General features: G+C 34.0%; 1 protein-coding gene across 5 annotated transcripts in view; it reads left to right on the top strand.

Annotated features, from left to right (window-relative positions):
* LOC126744860 (histone-lysine N-methyltransferase 2C-like) overlaps positions 1-22,790 on the top strand; it is a 141,075-nt gene that overhangs the window by 38,166 nt on the left and 80,119 nt on the right. For 4 of the 5 annotated variants that reach the window (XM_050452426.1, XM_050452427.1, XM_050452425.1 and 1 more), the window contains exons 18-25: positions 503-778; positions 3,131-3,372; positions 9,856-10,102; positions 10,158-10,303; positions 13,371-13,651; positions 17,224-17,457; positions 17,531-17,642; positions 21,265-21,435. In XM_050452426.1, coding sequence (XP_050308383.1) covers positions 503-778; positions 3,131-3,372; positions 9,856-10,102; positions 10,158-10,303; positions 13,371-13,651; positions 17,224-17,457; positions 17,531-17,642; positions 21,265-21,435 — 1,709 coding nt within the window. The remainder of the gene's footprint in view (positions 1-502; positions 779-3,130; positions 3,373-9,855; positions 10,103-10,157; positions 10,304-13,370; positions 13,652-17,223; positions 17,458-17,530; positions 17,643-21,264; positions 21,436-22,790) is intronic. The other variant, XM_050452428.1, reaches the window with a different exon arrangement.

Here is a 22,790-nt window from a genome sequence, read left to right as displayed (position 1 = left end):
TTCTATTAATAGAGATAATTGAAATTATTCACTTGCTATAATCATGTACTCAGTTTTGGCAATATTAACCCCTAAATCACATTCCCTAATTTCACCATTAAACATTTTGAAATCACAGGGTCAAAAGCGTCTCTGAGATCTAAAAAGATAGTAGAGTACCACTAACTGGGTTTTTGATACTATTTTGTTTCCACTCTGAAGCATAATTGAATATCAGTTGATTGGTTGACACAATGCGGTTGTCTTATTGACCATATGAAATAAGATTTTCTTTAAAGCATTGTAGTTTATTAAATGAAACTGATTAAATGTAGTGGGTAACTTATGTTTAAGAAGTAGGTACTCCGCCATAATAATTTTATTTATGTTAACAAAATGAGAATTTGGTTTATTAGAAGGAAGTTTATTAGATAGAGTATTAAGACCTGCAAGATAGAATAGATGGGACTGTTTTAATAATGTTTCTGTTAAATAATGAATGATTTACTTCGATGTTTTACAGGAGAAAACAGTTTTGACGACACCAAAATGGATATGTCGGATATGAAAGAAGAACCGCAAGAACTTTACAAGGAGGGCATGATCTGGACCAAGGAGGACGGTTCACCGCCCGAGGGCTTTACCGTCTTCACATTAGAAAGCGGTATTTGCGTGTTAAGAAGAAAACGACAAAGAAATTTACAGAAATTGGGCATCGGGGGATTTTTGGTGCGCATGAGGGGATTTAAGAGTGGCCAGGAAAACGACGATATCGACACTTTACCGGGACAGAGCGCGGGTAAGTTTCGTTTTTAATCAAACGCAATGACTGAAGATACGTTTGACATATGAAACGTTGTGATATGTTTGCCTGGAAAATACCGTTTTTTTGCAAAATTTCACATTTTTTTAAACATTTTCAAATTTATTTCAGACTTTTAAATGAGAGTTTCACTTAAATATGTCACCTTTCAAGGTGAATCTTTTAAGGTATTTAGCATTTTTGTGCCTCAAATACTGTTGATAGTAGAGGCATTTTTGTGTACCAACAAATTTGCATTTTTGAGGAAAAATATTAAAATTTTACATTTTTGCATATATTTATTTGAAATACGAAACGTTGAAGATGTATTTGATATATGAAATGTTGTAACATCCCAATATTCTATGCTTAAAAAATTCGCTTAGGTGATATATTACCAAAGTGATTTTGCCAATCACAATAAAGTGTTTTTTTTTGCGAAATTTCACATTTTATATCAAATAATACACAAATATACACAAAATATATCAATTTTCGAAATTATTTGAGACTTTTAAATAAGAATTTTACTTAAATTTGTCACATCTCAAGGTGAATGTTTTAAGGTATTAAGCATTTTTGTACCTCAAAAACTTTTAATACTAGAGGCATTTTTGTGTACCAGCAAATTTGAACTTTTGAGGAAAAACACAATTTCACACACATTTCGTATGATATCTCCCAAACCACCAAAGATACTTTAAAAAATATTCCAGTTCACTCAAACGCGATGTCTGAAGACGTACTTGGCGTACAAAACGTTAATATTCCAAGATTTGATGCCTAAAAAATTCATTTAGCTAAAATGGTTTTGCTTATGTCTGTTGTTTTTGCAAACTCTCACATTTTTTGAGATATTTTCAAAATTATTTCACTTTTGAGTTTCACTCAAATCAAATATGTGGTCTTTTTAAGGTATTAATGATTTTTTTTACCTTAAAATCTTTTGAAAGTAGAGCCATTTTTATAAACCAGCAAAAACACAAAAATTTTACCATTTCACATAAATTTCGTACTATGTCTCCCAAACTACCAAAGATATTTCAAAAAACCTTTTAGTCCAATCAAAAGCACTGTCTCAAGATGTATTTGACGTACGAAACGTTGTGATATCCTAAAATTTTATGCTTGAGAAATTCACTTGGCAAAAGTGATTTAAATAATGTTAAAAAATTCAAATATGACTGTTGAGTGAGGAGTGCTTAGTGATTAACTTATTTGTTTTTCTTTTTATTTTTGTTTTTTGCTTCTTCCTATTCTAATTATGTCTAAAGGAAACGCGTCTTCCTTTTGGTCATCTTTTGTCAAGTTTTTGCAACTTTTTCCTTAATTTTATGAGTACTGGGTAGTGAGGGTAAAAATCTTCTTATTTGAGAGTTATTTTTCTCAACAACCTGGTCCGTAATGACAAAATGGCCAAATGTCCTTTCTTTCCTTTCAGTGGATTCATGTCAATCATGTGACGACTTCTTCAAATATCAATTTTTTGCTGCCGATCCATTAAACTTAATTCAACATATGAACTTTGACTGGTTAAGCCAAGGCTTTAATACTATGCTACTAATGCAAGATCTCTCAGTAACCAATTCCTGTAGCTGGTCGATTATCTTTAATAGAAAGCATGTAAGATCAAGAAATACATCTAAATTATTTGAAAATTGGTTTATAAATGAATTATTACCCCATATTACCAAATAGTGCCACAGTAATGAATAACGCTAGTTAACGCAGTCGAACTCTTATTAAAAGTCCATGTACTAATGACAAGAAAAGTACCATCCAGAATTATACTTATTTTGAAAAAATGATACGAAAAATTGAAATCATTTTCGATAAAAAACAATATTGATTGATGACAGAAATGGGTCGTACAGTATTGATATTGCCTCCTTATTATTACATGTTTAACCTAATTGAACTGAAACCACTTTAAATTCTTCTTTTATAGAATTTATACAATCCCAATTTCAAAGTATAAAAACAAAAAGTTAGCAAGAGCGAAAATCGCACCTCTAATACATATTATTTTTACTGAAAATATTATTATGTAAATTACAATACTGTATTATATATTTATGTGGTAAAATCTGTACTGGTGTAAGTAGGTTTGTACGTTACGCTCTGTCATATAATTTTATTTTTATATAAATAAACTTTATATTTCATCTGTGCAGATTTTTTTTCAATATAAAATATAGTAGCACCACATTTATTTTATTAATTCCATTACCAGCGACAAGTCTATGCCCGCTATCATTTTGTCGAAGCTTGATCTTAATTAGTAATGAATATTAGTGACTTCCTTAGATTTATGCATACTAAAAACGAGTCAATTTATAAACTTTTCAGCCAACGAAGGTTCTCTGACACTCACCACGCCCCTACCGGACGGTGATAAACCGAAAAAGAAACCGATCAGACGCAAACCGAAGTCGAAACTGAGCGAAACGTTTCCCCCGTACCTCCAAGAGGCCTTTTTCGGCAAAGACCTGATGGACGTCACAGATTTGAAGAAGGAGATGGAGAGCGGTAGCGGAAGCGACGACGACAGAAGTGTCTGCGAGAGGCATCAACCCATAAAACTAAGCGAGGTAAGAAAATAAATATAGAATGGACACATCTGGATTTTTAGCTACATTTAAAGCAAACTCAATCAGAAAAGGTTCCTATTACAATGTAGACAGAAACTTATTGTTCACTACACAAAATGTACTTGCAATTTTTTTGTCAACGAAAGCCCGTTTGTAAATGTATGTCGTAGAGCTCTCGGTGATTTTCAAAGGAAACTGCTAAATATTGACATTGAATTTTCACATTAGAAAATACGGAAACACCTTGGAATACTTAACAAGTCAATGGACAACATAAAAAACCATGTCCCAATTATTCACATTTTTGATAAGTTTAATGAAACACAACATTTGGTTTTCAAACAAATATATAAATTAAGCAAATGAAAAAATATTGTTTCTAAAAAATAAACGGTTCTCTTCAAACATGAAGAATGGTTTGTAAATTTGACAATAATTGTAAATATACCAAATAATGTACACATTTTCTTAGGTCTGGCTTATAAATTTAATTTAGCTTACAACCCAAAATTTCTAGCTCTGATTATTGATGTAGAATATATTTTGTCTAAAATATCGGGATTCCAAAGAACGAAATTCCATTATCAACATCATTACTAATTTTACCAATGCTTCTAAACTAATTAAAAGGTCAACCGACACGTACGTCTACAGATTTTCCCGCTAAAATAAGATCGGATAACCTGTAAAATGAATACATTTACTGTTACATACACATGATTTGCGTATTTCGTGTTATCGGCTACTATGGTCGCGCTTTAGTCCTTTTTGTCCTCGAGGTATATAGTATATAGTTATAAAATTGATTAGGTATAATTTGTATATGTAATGAACCCCATATCTTTCTAGAAATAAATAATTTTCTCTAACAATTAACAAATACATCCTTAATATACCAATTGTAAAAAAAATTAACCACTTTTAACTTTTGTCTTATTAACTTAAGACAAAATTTCTTATATTAATAAACTAAAATCCTTAGATCAAAGCAAAGCTTCCATTTTTGTACTGCTGGACTATACGAAGGCATTTGATCTTATCAATCTATTCTTCATTTTTTTGGTTTTTCCGACAATTCATGTAATCTAATTTTGTCGTATCTTTCAGGTAGAACACAGCAAGTCAAACTTAATAATAGCCTTTCTTTATCACTTCCGGTTGAGCAAGGCGTTCCTCGGGGTAGTATTTTAGGACCCCTTTTATATACTGCAAGCTTTTACTCTTGTCTAAATTTTTGTGATTATCGCTTATACGCAGCTCTATATTTCTTTTAAAAAATCTGAGTATGCTAATGCAGTTAAAAATCTTAATTCAGATTTACAAAATATTTATTTAAAATCTAAGGAGCATGCTCTAAAAACTAATCCTATGAAGTCAGCTTTTTTGATCTTTGGTGAGGAGTATCTTCCATATAGTAACCATAGGAGTATATCTATTGGTGGCAATACGATTCCTTCTAATGCCGGATTTCCACCAAGCGGACAGGACAAAAACAAAACACGAACTGTTCGTTTGAACAGAAAATTCGAACAGTTTTGTTTTGAAATTGTTTCAAAACTGTTGTGTCCCTAACGGACTTTCTGTTTACACCAGCAACGAACTGAAAAACTTAAAAACTGAGTTTATATCCTGTTTAAGTTTTATTCGATGTAAACTATCGAGACACCGGACACGGCATTTGTGAAAATGTGGCGCGCAGCAATAAAACAAGATGACGAGGATTTATTTTTGCTAGGAGCTGCATATTTTATTATGAATAAAAAGAACAAAAATAAACGTCGATTTTGAGTTAGACCATCTTTAAGGCAAAAAGGAGAAAATGTGACTTCTAAACTATTGCAAGATCTAAGAGAAGGTGATATAAATATAGGAGGTGAACTGCGATCAAGTTTTAAGAACTTTTTAAGAATGTCAAGCACAGATTTTGAAAATTTATTTTGTTTAATTGGCCCTATCATTAGCAAGAGCAACACCAACTGCAGAGAGTCTATCCCAGCAGTGGATCGTTTTGCCATTACATTGAGGTTTCTAGCAACTTCTTCTGTAGTTCTTGGTTTATTTTTGTCTCGGAGGAAAGCCATCAAATTATAACCAAACCATTTAGAACGAAAAGAAGAAGCCGCTCCAGACTTTTTATATTTTTTATAATTACGCCTCTCTACGATACTGCGAATTAATGTTGGCCAACTTTCGCTCAACTTCGGCTGTGGACACGTTACACATTTTTCCTAGTTCCATCAAGGCATCTTTTTTTTTATTCTGTTTTTATAGTCTGCGTGTTTAGCATCCCATAAGCTTCTAAAATTTTTGTAGCCCTCAATTAAATTGGCGGTTTCCTCCACTGTCCACACTTTTTTAGAAGTATCTAAAAGTGCATATACCGGTTTGTACGTGTCAATATTTTGATATAAATAAATTAAAATACTTACAATAGACATTGCGACGTTTTCTCTTTACGCATTAAAATTAGACTAAACCACTCAATCACAACAACGAAATTAAAAACAAACTGTCTCAAGACGTCTACACCAAGCAGACAAACATTTCTAGAACACGCGGACCCTTTGAAGTTACCGACACTCGCCGGGACACTGTTTGTGTTCGTAAAAACTCTATTCGCAGGCTAAAAAGTTCTGAAAACATCAAAAATGTTCCAGAACAGTTCGCAAACAGTTGGCGAACTGTCACAAACGGACTGAGTCTGTGTTTTGTTTTTGTACTGTCCGCTTGGTGGAAACCCGGCATAAGACAAGTTGCAAAAGTTTATGTATTTTATTAGATAAAAAGCTGATATTCAAAGATCATATTTCATTATTATTAAAGAAAGCCTATGGATCATTAAAAATTATTTATGGACAAAGACAATGCATAAGTAAAAGAATAAAAATCATGCTTTGTGAGTCTTAGTACCTTCCCTATCTTTAGCCCATGTTTAGATTATGCTGATCGAAACAGAGTACAAAAGGTTCAGAATAGCTTCCTTAGGTTAATCTTTAAAATTTCTCGTCCAAACCCGATTTCACATAAGCTTACAGAAATTGGGTGGCTAAATATGCAGAACAGGTTTATTCTACAAAAAAAAAAATGCTTCTTCTATAAAATCCTAAAGGAGAAAATTCCAGAGTATCTTTTTGATAGACTAACATTTCGAATCGACATTAAAACGACCGACATAGAAACACCATAACTATACCAAGACATAGGAAAGAATTATTTAAAAGGTCTTTTACTTACAATGTGGCTGTGGCTATGGATAATGTTGTCGACTATTCGTTTTCCTTTGTATAGGAAAAGCATGTGGAATATATTGTTTTCAAGTCAGACTCAGCGAGTATGATCTTCATTATTAAGTACAATTTTTATTATTATTATTTTTTTTTGTTTATATTTAATATGTTTGATTTTATTTCATTTTGAAAAATGGTCGCGAATGAAACTATTTTAATTATTTCTGTTTTTATCTTTGTTTTGTTTTGTTCTCGAGCTATATACATTTATTTTGTTTTTGTCTTTAAGTAACAACGGTTTAAACCTATATATACGTATTATTTGGATGTGCTACTTATAATAGTTATTCTATTTTGTCTCGATTTTTTTTTCTAGTTTAATAGGATATTGGGGAAGAATTGGCACTTAGTTGCCTACCAATACTCCTTTATTTACCAGATATTGTTTTAGGATTATTGTGATATATACACTGGTGGCCAAAAGTAGATTGACAACTACTTATTTTTCAAATTTGTTTATATCACGGTTTAGAAAATGATAAATTAGGTGGGACAGTACCTAATTAAAAAACAACGGAGCCTATTTGTTATGTTTAATTATATTTAAACTATTTATTCGTAATACCCAATTTTATTAAAAAACTAAACAATTTTCAAGTGGCCAAAATTAAATTGACAAAATCAGAGCTTACTAAAATAAAAATAAGTATAGAAAATTTAAAGGGTTTTATTCAATAATGCGCTGCATAGCCTCTTTACTAATAACTTTACTCTTAACTAACATCATTACTAATTTTACCAATGCTTCTAAACTAATTAAAAGGTCAACCGACACATACGTTTACAGATTTTCCCGCTAAAATAAGATCGGATAACCTGTAAAATGAATACATTTACTGTTACATACACATGATTTGCGTTTTTCGTGTTATCGGCCACTATGGTCGCGCTGTAGTCCTTTTTTTCCTCGGGTTATATACTATATAGTTGTAAAATTGATTGGGTATAATTTGTATACAGTGAAAGCTCCCATAAGCGGACACTCACGGTTCCGTAACTTTTGTCCGCTTATGGGAGGTGTCTGTTTAAAAGAGAGTATGTAAGTATAGAGTATAAATAACGGGGTATATAATCATGAGGAAAATGAAACAGAAACTCGCCACATTTTTAAAGTATGTATTTATGCTATATATCTATATGTATGTATACGCATACAAAAACATAAATGCTTCAATACATGGTACGAGAATTAAAAAAAAAAAAACATTATTCTTTAGCTTTTTGAAAAAAGTTTAAAATGTTTGTCTGACGAAATTTCACCATCTTTTGCTGAAGGAGACAATTTTCGTAATAACTTTCTAAATTTTTTAAATGTTGCTTCCCCATATGAATTTATAGTTTTTGAACCTCTTAGTCCACCAGTTCCATTTCTTCTTCTGAGTCGTTTGGACTACCATATTCAAGTTGGCCTGGGCTTTCTACATCCAAATTCGAAAAGTTGTCAATGGCATTTTCTTCTGTTGTTATGTTATTGTCTGGTATTAAGGCCAGGAAATCATCTACTTTCTGGGGGTCTGCTACTCCTAAATATTTGGCATGTCGCAGTAACTGAGCAAGTGTCGCTAAGGGCAGATCGTCTTCAGCATCGCAATAATTTTGCTCAGCAAATTCTGAGCTACATCCACTTTTTCTGAATCCAAGTTTGCCAAAACAGTTCTTAATTGTAGAGGAATTTACTTTATCCCATGCTGTTTTTATAAAATACAAAGCTTCTAACACATTAATAGAATTTGTAAGCTCAGATAAGCTTTGGACATCGTCAATTTTTGTTAAAATATGTTTTAAAATCAAATTCCGATAATAAAAGTTCTGTATAATGCCTTGATCCATGGGCTGACAAACTGAAGTTGTGTTTGGCGGTAAAAATATAATTTTCACATTTTTCATTTTCAGATCACGAGTATGAGAGCATGCATTGTCTAAAAATAAAAGAACTTGCCTTTTTTGGATTCCCATTTTCCGGTCGAATTCCAGTAACCACTCAGACATGATTTCTTAGGTCATCCATGTCTTTTTGTTGGATTTCCAAGTCGCTGGTAGATCCTTAATAGCAATGTTTTTTAAAGCACGGGGACGAGCCGCTTTCCCGATCACAATCAAATCGCATTTTTCACCGGCCATATTTGTACAGAATAAAATGGTTAGTCTATCTTTAGACAACTTTCCACCCACACATGTTTCTCCTTTAAGGGACAGAGTTTTGTCGGGCAATGCGCGAAAAAAAAGACCACTTTCATCTGCGTTGTACACGTCTTCTGGTTTATAGCCCAGCAACATGGACGGAAGTTTTTCCAAAAATTGTGCCACATCAACTTGATTTACTGCAGAAGCTTTTCCAGATATGCATTTGAAACTCACACTATGTCTCTTGCGCCACTTTTGCAGCTACCCGTCGGACGCACTGAAATTATTATAGCCCCAAGTAATGGCGATTTCTTTAGCTTTCATTTTCACTAACGGCCCTTATTTTTGGCAATTTCAGCTGCTTGCGTTTTCCCAATATTAAACCTCTTTGCCAAATAACGAACTGAAACACTTTCTCTGTCTAATACGTTAACAACTTCCATCTTTTGCTTTAACGAGAGTATCCTTTTTTTGGTGCCATTTTACAGTTACAATAATAAAATATCTCAATCAACTACGAATTTGCCTGAACTGAAGATAAACCACAAGATTACATACTGGCTAGCCAACGAAATGCGTAAATGGGGAATCACCTAATATAAATCGGGGAATTACCGAATTTTATGTAGGTAGATATGTGCATTGCAATAAGCGGAACTAAAAATCGTCCGGGTATTAGAGTGTCGCGTCCGCTTATGGGAGATTTTTTGATCACATACAGAAAAATCTAGTGTCCGCGTCCGTTTACAAGAGCGTCCACTTATCGGAATGCATTCAACATTGAAAATGATATGCTGAAATTCGGTTCCAGGAACTTTGTCCGGTTAAAAGAGATGTCCGCTTATAGGAGCTGTCCGCAAGGAGAGCTTTCACTGTATATTGGGCAAATAAAGAAAATTTGATTTGAAATATTTAAAAAAGAAAAAAATATGAACCCAATATCTTTCTAGAAATAAATAGTTTTCTTTAACAATTAACAAACACATCCTTAATATATCACTTCTAAAAAAAATAACCAGTTTAAACTTTTGTCTTATTAATTAAAACCTTCATGTTGCACTTTTATCGTTAGGAGGAGCTTTTAGCCGTCCAAACCGCTAAGCAAGACAAGGACTCCGTAGCTTACCAAAACAAAAGTTTGCTAAGCAATATCAAAGATGAAAAGATATGTTTGATTAAAGAGGAGGACGACGATACCAGCGAAGATTTGAAAGACGTGTTAGCTTTACCTGGTGATCTGTTGGACACCGAACTGGTGAACAGTATTATTAACGAAGACGATGAGCTAAGCAAGAATCCGGAGTTGGACGCTTTGGCTGGTAAATATCTTAAGACGGTTCTAAAATGTTCTTTTTTTAATTGGTTCAATTTCAGACGATGACGGCGAACTCCCGCCAACCCTAGGGAGTTCCGAGAACTCGAAAGATGCCAAGGACGAGCTCAGCGATATTCTCGGCTCTCACTTCTCGTTAGAATCTATGCCCAATATAAACAGCAAAGATGTTGAAGATATTTTTAAGGTATTTTAATTTGGCCTTTGAAGTTTTAACGCTAAAACATGAAACAGTTTTTATGCAGGAATTCATCTGCTTCAAAGGAAGCTTTTGATTGAGTTTTTTTCTTTTTTTTGGTTTAAAAAGTAATTTTGTCCAGGAACTCACACACTCAGGTTTTTTTGAATTTATTGTTTTGATTTTGCGGTTATCTTAAGTCAAGGAAATGTTTTCTTCAAACTAAGGATAGGCGCAGTGGTTATATTGCACATAAGCTAGGTAAAATCTGTATTGTTGTGACGAATTCATAATGAGTTACTTATAGCAAAAATTAATTTAGAAATTACTATCTCACACGCTCAAAAATTGAAAAGAATAAGAAAATAGACTTATTCGCGTACTTAAAAGAAATATGAACTCAAATCTATGAATATTAAAATTAAAAAAGGATAAAAACAACGAGAAGACCTACTTTTTAAAAAAATACCTAATTTGAACGTTTCGGTAGTTATATCTACAACCGTTATCAAGGTAATTAAAGTAAAGTTAAATTAAATTAAAAACATAAAGAAAATATGCTTATCTTGCAATACCTTCAAAACTCCTTTCTAAATCGACAATATTTTAAATACTTTTTTTATATAATTTTACGGTTTATTAATGGTTTGAAAAAAAGCTGTTTGTCAATTTTTCAAGTTTGAAAGAAACGCGATTTCGTCGACAAATATCAAAAATAAGACGAATGCAAGCATTTTGAAGTTTTTGTAGTTTAGTTTTTTCACCGAAATCTCTACACTGCATATACAGTTACACTTCGATAGCACCAGTGTTTCTCTTTCTATATTTTTTATTAGTAAATTATTGACTATAAATTTTAGACAATGGCTGTGTAAATCCATTAATTTAAATGCGCCTTTTTTAGGATGAAAGCAATGTATTATTTAAAACAAAGTTCCATATCTATTATAAGGCCCAAGCGTTTACAATTTTGGACAAGTGCAATCTTTACACCCCCAATATGATTAAAATTTCAAATTTCAAATTTTCTAAAGTTAAAATTTCAGTGCTATTTTCGATAAACATGACAGTTGACTTGGAAGTATTAAGGTCTAGACACTCACAGGCAGATATAGTCACTCGTTAATTAAGATTTCAGCTATTTTATAATAATTATTTAGATTAAAAGGTAAATATAACTGGGTGTCATCTGTGTACAAGCGATAAGTTGTTAAGAAGCAGTGGATCCAATATGCTTCTTTACTTCTAAAGCTTCGGAAATATTATTTTCTATATTCACTTGTTGTAACTGATTGTTTAGAAAAGGTGTATTAGTTCAAGAGCATTGTGAGAAAAACCGATATAATGTAAGACTGATTAAAGTTCACGATCTTTAATAATGCCGTCAATAAAATCTGAAATAGCAGGGACCCAGCTATAACCCTTTTGAAATCCACTTTCTATTGGTTGTAAAATAGTTTCAGAAGGTTGTGATTTTTGATAATTGGGATTTCCTAAAGCATTCTGCAGCTATATTCAAGTAAATCATTAAAATCCTGACAAAAAAAATGTTATTTAAGTTTTTCTTACTTACAGGAGAGCCTGGACTATGAAATATTCACTTTTCTTTGTGTAAATTCGGATATAACTTCATTTCGAAGCTAAGAGAAGATGTGATTTTTGATAGCCGGGATTCCTTAAAGTCATCTTTAACTGTGATTAAGGAAATCGTTCAAATTCTGACAGAATCAGATAACTTTTCTTACAGGAGAACCTGGACTATACAGCATTCACTTTTCTTTTTCGAAATTAATGTATAATTTCATTTCAATGATATGATTCTTGATAACTGGGATTCCTTAGAGCCTTCTTTTACTGTGATTAAGGAAATCATTAAACTCCTGACACAAAAAGATAACTTATTCAGATTTTTCTTACAGTAGAGCCTGGACTATATAGTTCAAATCCCGACAGAATCAGATGACTTATTTAGATTTTTCTTACAGGAGAGCCTGGACTATATAGTTCAAATCCTGACAGAATCAGATAACTTATTTGGATTTTTCTTACAGGAGAACCTGGACTATACAGCATTCACTTTTCTTTTTCGATATTAGTGTATAATTTCATTTCAATAATATGATTCTTGATAACTGGGATATCTTAAAGTCTTCTTTTACTGTAATTAAGGAAATCATTAAAATCCTGATAGAAGAAGATAACTTATTTAGATTTTTCTTACAGTAGAGCCTGGACTATATAGTTCAAATCCTGACAGAATCAGATAACTTATTTGGATTTTTCTTACAGGAGAACCTGGACTATATAGTTCAAATCCTGACATAATCAGATAACTTATTTGGATTTTTCTTACAGGAGAACCTGGACTATACAGCATTCACTTTTCTTTTTCGAAATTAGTGTATAATTTCATTTCAATGATATGATTCTTGATAACTGGGATTTCTTAAAGTCTTCTTTCACTGTGATTAACGACATCATTAAAATCCTGACAGAATAAGATAACTTATTTAGATTTTTCTTACAGTAGAGCCTGGACTATATAGTTCAAATCCTGACAGAATAAGATAACCTATTTAGATTTTTCTTACAGTAGAGCCTGGACTATACAAAATTACTTTTCTTTTTGTAAATTAATAAATAACTTAACTCCAAGGCTTCAAAAAGATGTGATCCTTGATAACTAGGATTCCTTTAACTGTGATCAAGAAAATCAATAAAATATCCTCACAGAAATAGGTCGAAGAAATCCCGCATTTGAGAATCAAGAATTATTTCCAATATTTTTGACAGTTTCGGTAAAATATTTATACTTGGAAAATGTTCAAAATCAGTGGGAACTGTTCCTTTAGGAAGAGGCAAAACATAGACACTCTTTCAAGTTGTTTCAGTATAGTCTAAGGGTTGAAAGGAAAGTAAATTTTCTGTACCAGGGCCAAGGCTGCTATCCATATAAAAGTTTATTGTGTCCACTATAGGTTACACTATTTGAAAATGCAAATAACACCCATACATATCAGTGTATTAAAGTGTCCACATCACATAGTACTTTAGTAAACCAGTATTTTTTGGACAGGGCGTCCTTACCGACGAGTCTCAAGAGTCGCAACTATCCCAAGACGCCGGCATGTTCTCGAGCGCCCAAACGCAGACCCAACCGCCGATTCTGCCCACGTCGCAGCAAGGTTCGATGTTCGTGGGGGCGGCCGCCCCTCCGCCGATGCAGTCCTCACATGCCGCCCCTCAGATGCACATGCCGCCCACCGCCGCCCCCGCTCCACCCGTCAGACCTACCGCGTTACCGGGGGTGCAACACGTCAGTTTTCCGCCATCCCCGTACCATTCGGAATACAGCAAGTAAGTTTACTTTTATATATATTTTTTTAAATTTTTGCCTAAACCTCTAATAAATCATAAGTTACTACTACGCCTCTGATTATTATCATACCGGACAAAAGAAATAGTTCAGTTACATAAGGGAGCCAAAATCTTACATCTATTGCCAGAATTGAAAGAAGAAAGTTAAATAAGTTGAAGTTAAGATTTTGTCTGCATTTTAACTTTTACGAGGGTGGTCCCAGAAGTACCCGGCCTGACCTAGAGATGTCGGTAGTAGTTTGAAAAATATCAGTGTATTAGAAAGTGTACAATCTATAAAGCATATGTTTCAAGTTTGAAGACGCCACGTTGTTTAGTATTTGTTTGGCAGCCATCAATAGTGAACGTTTTCAGTGAATTTGTGAAAATGGAGAAAATTGGTCATCGTTATGTGATACAATACTTTTATTTGAAAGGCCTCAGCCCAACCAATATAAAAGCTGAACTCGGTTCTACTTTGGGTGAGTCTGCTCCTTCGTTAACAACAGTAAAATATTGAGTAGCAGAGTATAAACGAGGCTGTACGAGCTGCCAAGACGAGCATTGCAGTGGTCGACCAAATGAGCTGACGACTCCAGAAATTTTAAAGAAAATTCACAGAGTGATACTGGATGATCGTCGACTGAAAGTGCGCGAGCTAGCTGGCATAGTACGCATTTCAAAAAGTGCGGTACATCGCATATTAACTGAAAATTTTGACACGAGAAAGCCGTGTGCAAGATGGGTGCCGCGTTTGCTCACACTCGAGCAAAAACAGTGTCGTGAAGATGTTTCAATTGAGTGTTTTTGCGAAATTTAATAGCAACAAAGCAGAATTTTTGCGTCGTTTCATAACCATGGATGAAACATGGGTCCTCACATCACTTCACACCTGAGACAAAGGAACAATCAAAACAATGGACTCAAAAGAGAGAACCGGCTCCAAAGAAGGCGAAAACCGTTTCATCTGCAGGCAAGGCCATGGCGTCGGTTTTTTGGGATGCGCGAGGGATAATTTTCATTGACTATCTTGAAAAAGGTATAACTATCAACGGCGAGTATTATGCGAACTTATTGCAACGTTTGAGCAAAGCAATCAAGCAAAAACGGCTGCATTTGGTTAAGCAGAAAGTGTTGTTTCATCAAGACAATGCACCAGCTCACAAATCCGTTATTGCAATGGCCAAAATTAACGAATCTTTAATACAGTTTTGGCTATGTGCCTGGTGATACGGCTATAAGTTTAGAAACTTTACTTTTTTGTATATTGTGATAATTAGTCAGAATTTAGAAAATAAAAGCAAAAAAAAACCTTTTTAATAAGCTAATTTTAATTATAGGGTTGATTTTGTTAACATCCTTGGGAGAAATTTAAATCTGAACTAAAACTATTCACAAGTAGCTTTTTCTACTAAATATGTAACTAATGGGAAGCTTACTAATGTACAGGGAAGCATGACTGAACCTAGCTTAAACATTAATTAAACTATACAATTGACTATAATATATATTGATAATTAGCAATGTGCTTGTGCTCTTGGATCTCTAACTGGTAAATTATAATAATGATAATAATAAATTGGTTTGTTTGACAGGGATAATAGATAACACACAAATTATTTTTAATTAGCTACAAAGGAATACGTAAGTGTAGTTATTACCACAAAAAGGAGTGTATGGCAGTTTTCAACTGATAATAAATGTACTCCCTAGGGCTATAATGTATATCTATAAAATACAAAGCAATAATCTGACGTTATAGCACCTTAATGATATAATTTGCATACTTATACAATTTTTGGTTTAGAAGAATATTTTCATTTCAATATTTTTAACGGTATTTGAATGATGCTGGTTTTATTTAGGCTGCTTTAAGGTATGAACTTCGGATCTAAATTTAATTTTTTGGTTAAGATATTGAGGGCTTTTGTTGAAAATTTAAGCATAAAACAAAGCCACTATGTGAAGTTTACGACGGTTTTCCATGTAAAGCCAATTTGAAGGTTTTAATTTGCGAATAACTAGGTCGAATTTTCTTATACCAGATACAAACCTCAACCAGGCCCTCTGAACTCGCTAAACAGGGACCATAAACCACATCACAATAATTAAAGTGAAGTTATTTAATTGTTTATTTAGGAATGTGTTAAGCAAAGAACTGTTGTGGTTAATTACAACTTAGTATCCAATATTTTTAACAAAATAGTTGATATTCCCATCGTCATTTGTATCACCATTTTGCCATTAAAGAGATGGTGAAGTTATAAATATTTCAAAGCTAGAGGCAACATATGAATAACATGGAAAATCCATTGGACTTTTCTTCTACTTTTGAAGAACTAATATCCTGGCTTAATGAACGCCAGAAACGCAAAAATAATATTATTCTCTTTAAGGGAAATGAACAATCTTGAACCTTTTGGAAAGGGGTAAGAATCAACAAGGAACAACATTATTGATATTATTAATTTAATTTGTCCCGATGTCGAAACCACGCACATTCACTTTAATAGAGTGGCCAAATATAATTCCGATCTCATTAAAAATAAATTATTTGAAACCTATAGCATTGATATAATAAAAAATGCTAGTAAACTGAAGCACAGGGCAACCTTTAAGAATATTTCAGTTTTATTTGATCAAATTTACGCGTCAAAGAAGTCAATTGTCTGAAAAAAGTTAAAAAAGGAAAAAGCACTGGAAAAAGCACTTCAACTTCCTAGAATAGGTTAACAATTACTTGAACTGTTTGTAAAAAAGGACAATTGCCTGGAAGAAGTTAATTATATAACTTTATATGCCTGAAGAGATTCGAAAAAGGCGGAATTGCTTGCCTGGAAGTTAGAATAAATTCCAGTAGTCTTAAATAGATACGTCAACCTCTTGGAAGAGGTTAAAAGGACTTCAATTGGTTAGAAAAATGATTTTAATTAGCCTGGAAGATGTTAAAAAATACTTCAGTTGCCCGGATGGACTTATAAACTGGTTTAAATGCCTTGAAAAAGGATTTAAACAATATTCTGTTATTTGGCAAAAGAAAATTAACTATGTGGAATTAATAAAAAATTAAAGTCAAAAATGGAATAAAAACGGACTATTAGAACATCAAGTGGCTAAGTTTAAGTAAAAGTTAAACCCAATTATGATTTCAGGCAGTGTAGATTAAAGACCCAGCGAGATCATTGAAACGACAAATTTGGATTTTATTACGCGTCAAAAATTTTAACAAGAAATACACGCTAGCCACTTTATGTTAAAAAAATAGTTAGAGTTTCTAGTTATGTACATTAAAGTATTTGTATCTTTTCTATAATTATTAAATTCTAAGAGTATCTAACAATGGAAGTTGGTTATTTGTTGCTTGGTCAAAGGTAAATTTAATTGATGGAGAAGAGTTATTGACTTAATCAAAATTATCACTATTACATTTGCTTTTAATACACCATTAATATATTTTAACTAGGCACGTGGAAAGTATTGGAATGTATTTTTTCCAATTATACGAAATTTATTATATACTTAAAGTCTTATGTGATTTCCCATTTCTAACTTGGTAATTTATCGTTTTCCAGTAGTCCTCAGTTTAGTCCCGCATTCTCCGAACCTCCCAGCCCGTGGGTGAACGTAAATGAAGGTTTGGACATGGACAACGCTACCGTAAACGTGACGTCCACCTATAACCAACGATCTTCGGAAAAAATGAAGGCGGACGAGGGTCTGGGCAGCGGGGCTACAATATCAGCGGTCCTTTATGCCAATATGAACCAACCGGAGTGGAAAACCGAGTTTCCCGTCTGGTCGGATAGGTAAAGTGGCAATTTGAAATAAAAAGTTATATTTTCGAATAGATTCGTGTAAACCGAGTTTGTTTTTTACCAGGTATAAGCAGATAATTAAAAAATGGCGGACCCTTAGTCAAGAACAAAAGGCTCCGTACCTGCAACAAGCACGAGATAATCGAAGTCAGTTACGTATGAAAAAGCAACAGCAGGTAATCCGTTTTTTCACTAACCTTTGGGTATTTACAGTTCGATTTCATTAATGATCGTGGTCATTATCTTTTTCTTTTTGAAATCTATATATTATGTGCTTATCGACTTAATGCTTTTTTACTAAAAGCCCAAGCATATAAAATCACGAGTTTTAAATCAAACGAAATGTCTTGTCTTTTGACAATTAGAATGCAATAATTTAATTTTTTTATTCACAGAATTTCATCATTATTGGTTTATTAAAAATATGTTAAAACGCGAATAACAAAAGCATGCATTGTCGAGCTTAAAGAGATGCATAGTCCCCGTCACTCTTGTTACTAACCCAAAAGATCCTTGCAACCCGATTTTATTGACGTTTTGTGTGACGGGCATGGTTGTCTCACGTAACCTGTCGTAAACCTGCCGGTTTTATTGTAAGTGTTGCTTAAATTAAGACAATTGATCATTTAATGCCTATGAATTATTGGAGGTTCACTTATTCGTAAAGCGTCGAGTTGTCCGACTGTATTCGGTTCTAATTTTTGCCATTAACAAGTCATACAGCACGCACCAGTCATTCCCAAACACATAATACTTGCAATATTTAATTACTCGTTCAGAAATTCCCTGATTGTTTTTCTGCAAAACCCTGTACTACAAAGCATTCACCTAACAAGTGAAATAATACGTTTATTTGGGCATAAAGTACATGCCAAAAAATATTAAAGTGTATGTTTAGGAGATCGGTTACTTATGAAGCCAAAAGCCGAATAAACATAGTAGACCCCTTACAGTAAGCGGCAGTAATTTTGACTAAGAAAATAAACAGTTAGTTGACTTTTAAATTTCAAGACTAGTGTGCGTCCATTTTTAACTGACAAATTTAAATAAATAACTTTATTCAAGTATTTCTTTGTACGTCCAATGCAAAAACTGGCCAGCACACTTAACCAATTCGCCGGATATTAAGGTCGTCATCTTTATACTCTATTTCAGAAGTGTATAGAGCAATAAACTGGGGAATTCCGTTCTGTTTGGCTACATTTCGTGGTAGTTCATAGGCGCAGGTACTTATAATATTTATGAATTTAATTTTCACGGATTAAATGCCTTTATTTTGAAAGAGATTAAATACAAAATAAATACTTTTAATCCTTTTGTATAGGTACCTATCTTTTAACGCTTTGTAACATGCAAAAATGGGGTCAGGTAATATATACAGACTATAAATACTTTTAAATCATATTTTAAACGTTAGTAGTCACTGCTACGCTGTAGTGTAATCACAATATTATTATCCCAATATTTAAAAAATGGAGGTATTCAGTCCAACGAAAAGATGTACTAAAAATTCTCCACTATCGCTGAGTGAAAAAGTTATTATTTTAAATGTACATGATTGCATAAAACACGATTACCCTAGTTTTACTGTGCAAGAAATTGTTGAAAAATGTTCTCGAATGAGTGAAATTGGAAAGTCCACCATTTTCAAATTGTTGCGGGAAAGAAAATTAGCAGGTCAAGTGGAATCTCCCAAGCAAAAGCCAGGACGACCTACAAAAGTCCTTGATGAAAATGCTAAAAGTATAATTCGAAGAAAAGTTCACTCTTTTTATTTTAAAAAGGAAATACCCACCCTAGACAAAATTTTAATGGAGCTTGGCCGAGATGACAGTATTCCGTTGATAAGTAGAAAACTTTTATGGAAAACTTTAAAAAATATGGATTTTGCCTGGGAAAAGCATAACCGCAAAGCACTTTTACTGGAGAGCGACGAAATTGTTTGTTGGAGACGACAATACTTGAGAAGTATCAAGCAGTACCGCAGGGAGCAAAAGAAAGTTTTTTATCTTGATAAGACGTGGATTAACGAAGGTTATATAGTCCAAAAAATGTGGCAAGACAAAAATATAACCAGTGCTCGCCAAGCTTTCATAGAAGGCCTGTCTACGGGTATTAAAGTACCTTCGGGAAAAGGAAAAAGACTTATAATCACACATATTGGAAGCGAAGAGGGATTTTTAAAAGAAGGTCTGCTAACCTTTGAGTCGACTCGCACAGGAGATTACCATGAAGACATGAACTCAGACGTTTTCGAGGACTATTTTGGTGAAATGATAAAATTTCTTCCGGCTAATTCGGTGGTGGTTATGGATAACGCAAGCTATCATTCACGGCGAATAGAGAAGACGCCAACTTCAAGTTGGAGAAAGCAAGAAATTATCGATTGGCTGACTGCAAAAGGTATTGCGTTTGAAGCAAATTTGATAAAAAAAGAACTGCTGGCAATAGCAAACTTACACAAAACTCGTTTCATGAAATACGCCGTGGAAGATATAGCCGAAAAATATAATATAACTGTACTGCGCTTACCGCCATATCATTGCGAACTAAATCCTATAGAACTGATATGGGCGCAGGTAAAAGGATTTGTAGCAAGACAAAACACGACTTTTAAAATGAAAGATGTTAAGCTACTGTTTGATCAAGCCATTACGGAAGCGACACCAGAGAATTGGCGAAAAGCAGTCCAGCATGTAATTAAGCAAGAGGACAAAATGTGGGATCTTGACAACCTCATCGATCAGACAGTCGATCCTTTAATTATAATGTCAAGAGGTGATGACAGTTCGTCAGATGACGAAGAAGACTACAATCTATTATAATTTAAAATTGTTATACACTGTTCAAAAAGTGCCAGATCCAAAAGTGACATTTTCAACTGTTTTACTCTACATATTATGTTCAATAAATTTGTGAAAAAAATATATTATTCCATTTAAACAAAAGTAACTTTCTAAAATAAAATAGCATTTAAGTACATTAATTATAAGGTAAAAAACAAGTCCCAGTTGCACGCCTTTGGCGAACCGTTTTCAATGTTTATCAGTGGGTAACAATGGGCAAAACTCATAAATTGACCCAAAACCGGGTGGCACTACCTGCAATCAACGAAAAGAAAGAATTTTACATTGAAACTAATACCCAACTAAGGTAGTGGCATAAAATATTGGTGGATCACCAGGTACCACTTTTTCATACCTAATGAGGTTTTATTGCTCTACACACTTCTGAAATAGAGTATAACTATTAACAAAGTCCAATAGAATGCTTTTAAGAGATAACACTGAGGATAAAACAGTTTTAACAAAACATAACAATATATATACAATATATACAAATATAAAACAATATATATAAAGTCGCTAAAAAAGTCCTAAAAATCTACTGCATATTTAATAAATACCTGTTGTACTTAGACCTTAACGTTCAATCAAGAATTCAATAAAGAAACTCTCTTTTTTGAACACCGTGCATTGACCAATCAGAGCGACCTATACTTCTGACCAACGGCCAGTTATCGTTCAATTTTGCATACACGTGACCTCATTTGGTAAGCGCCTAGATCAGTCTCCTTATATCCAGTCTCCTTGGCTTCGAGGTTATTCGAAATTTATAATAACGCAATAAGATTAGGCACACACACAGTCTAGCGACTCGACGATTTATGCATATGCGCCGAATGTAAATCAAGTCTCTTTTTAAGCAGCACACCAACCAAAAACAAATGATTTTTGAAGTATATTATGCTAACTCCATTGTATATATTTATGTGCTATCGCCTTCCTTCCAATATAGTCACAGAACAGCAAAGAAACACCCGCTACCGCCCCCGTAACCGCCGCACCGAGTAGCGCGAAGCTGCCCGCCCCCGTGGCGCAACAACCGCCCCCTCCGATGAGCAATTTACCCGCCCCCGGCGTCGGACCGGGTTCTTCGACGCAGTACAACAACCCCATAGCTACCGAGGTGTGCACTACTACACAGAGACCGTCTTCTGTTCAACAACAACCACTAACCCACGCTTCCACTTCTTGCTCGGTGTCTGTCGTACCAACCAATAATAATAATAATAATAATAATAATGTCTCCTTGTCCACCTCCTCGTCACCATCGCCGCCCACCCATCGTCCTCCCGTCCGCTCCTCGCCGCCCACCCATCAGCAATTCACGGTGCACGGCCATTTTGCCGGTCCGGGGGATCGCGTAGGCCCCGCCCCCAATGTGACCGTTAACCCCAACTACCAACCGGGTCCTTGCGTTAGCGACCACGCGGTCCTACTGTCCCGTACCGCCCACTCTGTCGTCCAGCAGGGTTCGCCCTCCTCGTCCTCCTCACCGTCCTCCGCGGATCAACAGATCCGGGTACTAACGCCCTCCGAAATAATGCGTACTCTTCCCTCTCTCTGTCAGGAGAGCTATGACACCCAACAACCGGTGAGAATTAACCTAAGATTGGTGTGGAATGAATTTTCTTTTCTTACCTTATTTTTTTTTTTAATTATTATTTTTTTAAGTATTGTCTTAATTTATTTGGAGACACTACGGTTTACTGAATGCTATTTCGTGGTCGCTTAAAACTGTAGGTCTCTACAGTTCCTTGTAAGGGAGACCTGGAAAGTCTTGCCGGAAGAACAATATTTTGGCAAGAATGGCTAGCTTTTGGATCGAGTTGTTTAATTTACAAAGCAAGAAACAAGAGCAGAAAAACCTAACCTACACTACACATTGAATAAAAATCATAACGATATTAGATAAAAACATTAATATTTTCGCGTTACGATAGTATAGTTGTTTTGCTTAAATCCATTGGTCAATATTATTAACGAATGCATTTTACAACAAAAATATCCAATCATAAGTCCAAGGAAAAAGGCAATCATAAAGCCTATAGCTAAGATAGTAGAGCCAAAGGAAATTTCAGATTTAAGACCAATAAGTATACTGCCAGCTATGTCTAAGGTCATTGAGGAACATATTTATAATCAGATATTTAGTTTTGCCGAATCTTTTAATATAATTCCGGTTTGCCAATCTGGATTTAGGGAAAATTTTAGCACTTCGACGGCTTTAGTAAACTTATTAAACGACATAAGAATTAACGAGGAACAAAATCGTTTTACTTGTATGGCATTACCTAACTTCAGTAAAGCCTTCGATACCATAAATCACGAATTATTATTAGCAAAATTACAATTTTTTGGTGTGTCACTTGAGGGTATCAATTTTTTAAAGGATTATCTACATAATCGACAGAGTTGTGTGGTCGTTAATCAGGTTTCTGAAAACAAAGTCTCCACATTTATGCCCTGTAATCGAGGAGT

This window comes from Anthonomus grandis, chromosome 15 (genome assembly GCF_022605725.1).
Source record: "Anthonomus grandis grandis chromosome 15, icAntGran1.3, whole genome shotgun sequence".
In the NCBI taxonomy this organism is placed as follows: Eukaryota; Metazoa; Arthropoda; class Insecta; order Coleoptera; family Curculionidae; genus Anthonomus; species Anthonomus grandis.
Note: the sequence above shows the minus strand (reverse complement) of the source record. Positions and strands in the feature narration are given on the sequence as shown.